At 53.0% G+C, this 6,746-nt stretch overlaps 2 protein-coding genes across 2 annotated transcripts in view; one reads left to right on the forward strand and one right to left on the reverse strand.

Moving 5' to 3' along the window:
• Positions 1–660, reverse strand: part of POLR3GL (RNA polymerase III subunit GL) — an 11,321-nt gene extending 10,661 nt beyond the window's left edge. Inside the window, exon 1 of the mRNA XM_017874813.1 lies at positions 569–660. The gene's annotated coding sequence lies outside the window, so the exon portion shown is untranslated. The remainder of the gene's footprint in view (positions 1–568) is intronic.
• Positions 661–2,692: 2,032 nt separating this feature from the next.
• ANKRD34A (ankyrin repeat domain 34A) lies at positions 2,693–5,899 on the forward strand. Its single transcript, XM_017874805.1, has 2 exons — positions 2,693–2,902; positions 3,445–5,899. Exon 2 carries the CDS (start codon positions 3,571–3,573, stop codon positions 5,059–5,061), a length of 1,491 nt encoding a protein of 496 aa, XP_017730294.1. The 5' UTR covers positions 2,693–2,902; positions 3,445–3,570; the 3' UTR covers positions 5,062–5,899.
• Positions 5,900–6,746: the final 847 nt, after the last annotated feature.

Below are 6,746 nucleotides of genomic sequence, written 5' to 3' on the forward strand. Positions count from 1 at the left end.
CTGCTCCCCAAAAGAGTGCAAGTTGCCAAAATCAATTCTATTTAACTAACGTTTATTGGGCACTATATATTAACTACTGGCACCTGTCCTACAAAACCTTCTATTCTAAAAGGCATAGAGTCATTAGAGAGAGCGCACTAAGTGTCCCAATAAAGGTATACACAAAATGCTATCGTCAGACGGGGGAACAATTCATTTTGCAAGAAAGGCAGCCCAGGAAAACTACAGGTAGCATTTCAGCTAGTCTTCATAGATAACAGGAGTTTGTCAGGCTCTTGGGATAATATTAATAGATTGGGAGGAAGTTGATGCTATAGCAAAGAGAGGTACAAGAGGCTGTCCCGTTTTCTGCTTTAATGTCTCTCCCCGTTCGCGATAGAAAACTACCATTCTCTAGTATACAATCAATACAGAAATGGGAGCCCGGGGGAGAAAGGGGAGGGAGCCACAAGGGGGCTGATCCAATAACCTGACGGAAAGCGTAGTCTATTTCGCAGCCTGGCCGGGATGAACAAGTTCGGCAAGTGTGGGACCGAACCAGGTCAGAGCCACCAGATTGGAGCCTTACCTGCTGCCCCTCCCCACGCGGAGCCCACGCCGCGGCCAACTTGAAATGTACTGGGCTTCCTCGAGTGGGTGGCTTTCTAGGCCCGCCTCCCGGAGCTCCCTATTGGTGAGTTTTCTCGGCCAATGCAGGAGAAGCTGAGGAGGGAAGTCCGCCCTCTTGAAGCCTAGGAAGAGAAGGAGGGAGGGAGCGAGTAAGCCCGGAACCCAAGCTTGCGAAGCGGGTCGCAGAGAGAGATGGGGGTTGCAGAATCATCTAGGGTCACTTATTTGCGGTCTCACTCCAGATGAAGGAGCCACTGGCCGGCAAGAGTTCACCAAGGGAACGTGACACTCGTATCTCATCGAGGGACCGTGTTGAGGGAGCCCCTACAGGGAGGCCAAAAGAGGAAAGGGCCTATGGAGAAATGAACTCCTGTGAAAGCTGCTCTTTAGGGATCAGTCTCTTTGTGACTCTAGCTTCACAGCTTGGTCTCTCCATTACTCCAGCCTTCCTTTCAATCATACACTGCCTCTCTCCAGCACCACCAATGGATACTTCTTTTCTAAAAATGTTTTTCTGTGGGTTGCTGCCGTGTCTGTGAGAAGGTGGGCAGAGGGTTTGAGAAAGGAAGGATCTGGGATCAGAGTACCAGAGTTGGGGAGACAGGGCAGAAGCCCAGCCTTTTCTGCATTTTCCACTACCTTCCAGTTCCTGCGCGCTCCTTGGGAAGGCGAGCAGCGTGGAAGGAGGAGTGCTATTTTCGCAGAAAACAGAAACAAGGGAGAAAGGGTTCAGAATGGAGATGAAGTCTAGCAGTTAGTCAAGAAGAACATCCCAGATGTAAGAGAAAATGACCTGTAAACTGGGAGGCTGTAGGTGTAGTGGCAAGCGCCCAGTCTTTGCCATAGGACAGAAATATAGCTGTGAAACTTTGGAGAACTTGCTTAAACTTATGAAGTCTGTTTCCTCATCTGTAACAAGAAGATAATAGTTCCTATCTTACAGAGTTGTGAGGATTGAAAATAGTGTATGTAAAGCACATGGCACATAGTTGACACGTGTCCAAGAAATAACTAGTAAAAATGGGTAGCTTCCCACAAATATTTCTCTCTCTCCCATACCTGGGAACATTATTTTCAGTATCTTGCATCTGGGGGGCCTCCAGCCTCCGAATTAGCTCAGGACCCTGAGTGAACTTTTTAAATCCTTAGGATTTTTCTTCTTCTCCCACTTTCCTTGGTGTCTTCCAGCTGGACACAAACTCATTCCTAAAATATGTGGATGGAAGCTATGGTAACCATGGAGACAGGGCAGGTGGCAAGGAGAGGCAGAGACAGTGTGAGAGACCAATAGACAGATAGGAAGAGAGAAGATATAAGGAGGATTTCAGAGAGAGATCTTCAAGCAAGATGGAAAAAATAAGACGACTAAGCAAGACTGAGATCAAAGAGGTGCAATGTGACAGAGTGTATTACAAGGTTCGCTCTTCTTCCTGCCCCTTTCCTATCTCCCTGCCCACAATAATACGGCGTGGAGGCACCTGGGAATGTCCCTTGCCCTGTCTAAAAGTGCCCCCATATCCACCTTCCTCATATTTATCTAGGTCTATATAAGGGAGCTGAGGTCCAAGTTTCTCTGCGATGGGTGTTCCGTTTTTGAGAGATGGGGCAGGGGTGTATCTGTGTCTGACTCCAGGCTGGACCGTGTCTCCTTCACAATTAAACTACAGGAAGAAAGCCACATCTCTTGCCTCTCTTTGCACAGTATGGACACCGGCTGTGGATCCAAAAAGCCTGTCTACACCTTTCTTGCACGGTGTGCCATGTGCCGTGCGTGGTAGGTCAGGTCTGGCGCACAGGAGCGCATAACACACCAAGTGCCGAGAATGGGGATCTGCTGAAGCTCAGCGAAGAATCTGGATGATGATGGTCCCTGTCTGGGTCGTGGAGGAGTCCCCTAAGGAACACTTAGGTTTGTTGGGGCTGAGGGGAGGTCGGCTAAGAAAAGGAAGTCAGGATTGGAGCTTCTAGGTTTTTGAGGGTTTATGTGTGCATGAGTGGGGAGCAGTTTGGTGCCCGACGCCCCACCCGCAGAGACTAGGCTATAAATAGCACAGCAGAGCTCCGCCCCCCCCCCCCCCCCCCCAGCTTCTCTCCTCCCGAGCCGGCGCTGTGCCCGGGGCGCTCCGGGAGGAGGGACGAGGATCCGGCGCTGGGGCGCAGATACTGACACCAAGGGAATCCGGGTGCCCCCCTTCCACACCATGCGGGCCCCCAGGAACCTGGCTCCGCCACCTCGGCTGCCCCGTGGCCACGGCCCCAATCTTGGCCAGGAGGAGATTCTGCGGACATTCAGGTATCTATCTGGGCGCACAGCCTGGGAGGGGAAAGAGCAAGGAGTGATGGGGAACATCGCAGGGGCAAAAGAACCCCCCAATTCTCCCTCCACCCATTTTAGGGCTCAAATGCAGGCTACTTCCCTCCCCCCACTCAATTTTTGGGGTTGTGGCAAGCTAAAAGAGGTTAGGAATGAGAATACATGTGTGACTTGTAGGGTGCATGTATGTAGGTGGGTGGCGTTCAGCATCCTAGAAAGGGGGATCCCAAGTGTGGATAAGAAAAGGGGGATAGAGGAAAGGTCTGATAAGCCATGGGGTGAGGGTGGGGGTGCGGACATCCCTGCGCGTGCACGAACGCATTTGCACGCGCCCTAGTCCTTCAGTGCGTGTGCACCCTTCCCACCTCCTCAGGCATGCGCTGCGGGGGAAGGGCCGGCTCAAAGGCATGAGTTAGAGGAAGGACTGTATGCCGTGAAGATCTCCCCCACCCCACGCTGGGTTCCTGCATCGGTGCCTCAGTTTCCCTGCCGAATCTATCAATAAGATGTCTCTCTTGCAGGGATCGGCTTCGTCACTGAGACCTCAGGCCTCTGTCAGCCACCCCCCACCCCCCACTCCATACCCCTAGCCATCCTCGGCAGGTCTCAGTCCCAGCTCCATCTGTGCCCTCACCCCAGCCGCAGCTATGTTGCACACCGAGGGCCACGCTCTTCTTCGGGCGGTGGGTCAGGGTAAGCTACGCTTGGCCCGTTTGCTTCTGGAGGGAGGCGCCTACGTGAATGAGGGTGATGCGCAGGGGGAGACTGCGCTAATGGCAGCCTGTCGGGCCCGCTACGACGACCCCCAGAACAAGGCACGCATGGTACGCTACCTCCTGGAGCAAGGCGCGGACCCCAACATCGCAGACCGCTTAGGGCGCACGGCGCTCATGCACGCTTGCGCCGGGGGTGGGGGCGCTGCGGTGGCCTCGCTGCTCCTTGCCCACGGCGCAGACCCCTCAGTCCGAGATCACGCGGGCGCCTCGGCTCTTGTCCACGCCCTGGACCGCGGGGACCGCGAGACCCTTGCCACACTGCTGGACGCCTGCAAGGCCAAGGGCACGGAGGTCATCATCATCACCACCGATACCTCGCCCTCGGGCACCAAGAAGACCAGGCAGTATCTCAATTCTCCACCATCCCCAGGGGTGGAGGACCCTGCTCCCGCTCCTCTTAGCCCGGGGATCTGCACGTCGCCTTCGGAAATCCAGCTGCAGACCGCAGGAGGAGGAGGGCGTGGGATGTTATCCCCTCGCGCCCAGGAAGAAGAGGAGAAGCGGGACGTATTTGAATTCCCTCTTCCTAAGCCCCCCGATGACCCATCCCCTTCCGAGCCGCTCCCCAAACCACCACGCCATCCCCCCAAACCACTCAAAAGGCTCAACTCCGAGCCCTGGGGCCTAGTGGCCCCTCCTCAACCAGTCCCACCCACCGAAGGAAGACCGGGGATCGAGCGCTTGACTGCCGAATTCAATGGCCTGACCCTGACCGGTCGACCCCGTCTTTCCCGACGTCACAGCACCGAAGGCCCTGAGGACCCGCCCCCATGGGCGGAGAAAGTGACTAGCGGGGGTCCTCTCTCTCGCCGAAACACAGCCCCAGAAGCTCAGGAGTCTGGTCCCCCTTCAGGGCTGAGGCAGAAACTGAGCCGCATGGAGCCAGTGGAGCTCGACACTCCCGGACATCTTTGCCCTGACTCGCCTGAGTCCAGCCGCCTGTCCCTGGAGCGCCGCCGATACAGCGCCTCCCCGTTGACCCTCCCTCCAGCCGGCTCAGCTCCCTCTCCGCGCCAGTCCCAGGAGAGTCTGCCAGGGGCAGTATCTCCGCTAAGCGGACGGAGGCGGAGTCCGGGGCTGCTGGAGCGGAGGGGCTCGGGGACGTTGCTCCTGGACCACATCTCGCAAACGCGGCCGGGTTTCCTGCCCCCTCTCAACGTCAGTCCCCACCCTCCCATCCCTGACATTCGCCCTCAACCCGGAGGTCGGGCGCCTTCGTTGCCTGCCCCTCCTTATGCCGGAGCGCCAGGCTCCCCCAGGACCAAGCGCAAATTGGTGAGACGCCACTCCATGCAGACTGAGCAGATCCGCCTGCTAGGGGGCTTCCAGAGTCTAGGTGGGCCTGGGGAGCCAGGGCGCTGAGAGAAGTGAGAGGAACCAAGGAGGGTGGGGATTAGGACCTTAATGGGATAGGTGGGAGAACCAGCTCACACACACACCACGAACATAGGGATCTCTTGCATGTGCTCATGGGTGCACAGTGCACCCACACATGGTTAAACATGTGTCCATAAGCACAGTACTCTTATTAGCAAGAAAGAATAAGTAATCTATTTACTGGGTATATAGACACATGTATTCATGCCCTGGCCATTTCACATGCATATGGGATTACCTGTGTACCTGCGGGCACAGCACATCAATAAACAGATAGGGCTAGGGTCCCAAACTCTCTTGCATTTGTTCAGAAGCAGAAGCAGTAGGGAACCTTTATTTACGGTCAGTCTCCCATGTCTTTGCCCTCCTGCAGAAGCAATCCCTCGCTTTCCATGTATGCCCTGCAACACAGCCTATCATGATTTTGCATACTCTGCTCTCTACATGAACATCCCAGCCCATTCTCCAGGTCTTGCTTCTTTCTCCAGGCCTGGCTCCTTATTCACACCCCACTTCCAACCCTAACCACTTTTCAGGATATCTTTTTCACTCTTCTTGGGGGTTCCTGCAGCAACCCCAGCCTATGTTCTGCTGCTGTCCTTACTGCTCTCAACTTCACTTCTCAACTTCCTGCTTTTTATTCCCACCCTGTTCCTCCAACAACTACAACAGATTGTCTCATTTTCCCAGGGGGTGGGTCATGGGCTCTAAACTGCTCTTCTGTCTGTCTGAGCTTATGAACACCCCCACGGGTAGAAGTGGGGAGAAACCCTAAATCACTCCTCTCTCCACTTGACATATCAAATAAATGTGTTCAGAAGTCTCTGTTTTGTCACTTCTGCCTGGAGGTGTGGGTATGGGGAATGAGGAGTGGGGAGGGAGGGTAATACTAACTTATAGCTATAATTATCCAAGGGATACTTAGCCATTCCAGCCACCTTCTTTCCAAGAAACCAACTTTTCTATAGAGAAAAGGCAAGTGTCCTGTGTCCTAAAGGTTTTAAGACATTCGACAGGATTTCATTTCCACCAGTTTCCTCTATGTCCAACCTTGAATCAAGATTCCTACAAAGAGTTCCTCCCTCCATCATCAGCAGATATATCCCAGTAGATTAACTGTCTTTTTTTCAAACTTCCTATTTCTTGACCACTCACAGTTTTTAGTCAGGGTCTAATTTTCATTTCACCAAGTGTGTTTCTTCTATTTTCTTCTACTTCTGGCCTCTATTTCCCCATCTTTGATTTCTGAGCCACTGTAGGAGAGATGGCGGGAAGCAGTTAATATAATCTCACCTAAGTAAAAATGGCCCAGTGACCACATGATAAAGGGTATGTAGAATGTGTGCGTGTGTGTGTGTGCATGTGTGCAAGTGTGTGTGTGTGCAAAGTAATCAGAGGAACCCAGTCTGACATGTTATACCAACAAAGGTAATTTTCTTAATTCCCCCAACTGGACTTCTCAGTTTTCTAATTTTCTGCATGTATCCTAACTCTTTCTCACTCTAATGGAAGGCAAAAAGACTTACCCATCCCACTATCTCTTATTCCCTTCTCCTACTTAGAATAAGTGAAATCAGAAATTTACCCAACAATGTGGCATAGTAAATAGATAAAAAATATTGGGAATCAGAAAACCTATGCTTAAACTCTGAATTCCACTTTGCCATCTC

The sequence above is a fragment of the Rhinopithecus bieti genome, unplaced genomic scaffold (genome assembly GCF_001698545.2).
Source record: "Rhinopithecus bieti isolate Rb0 unplaced genomic scaffold, ASM169854v2 scaffold_1234, whole genome shotgun sequence".
Lineage (NCBI taxonomy): Eukaryota > Metazoa > Chordata > Mammalia > Primates > Cercopithecidae > Rhinopithecus > Rhinopithecus bieti.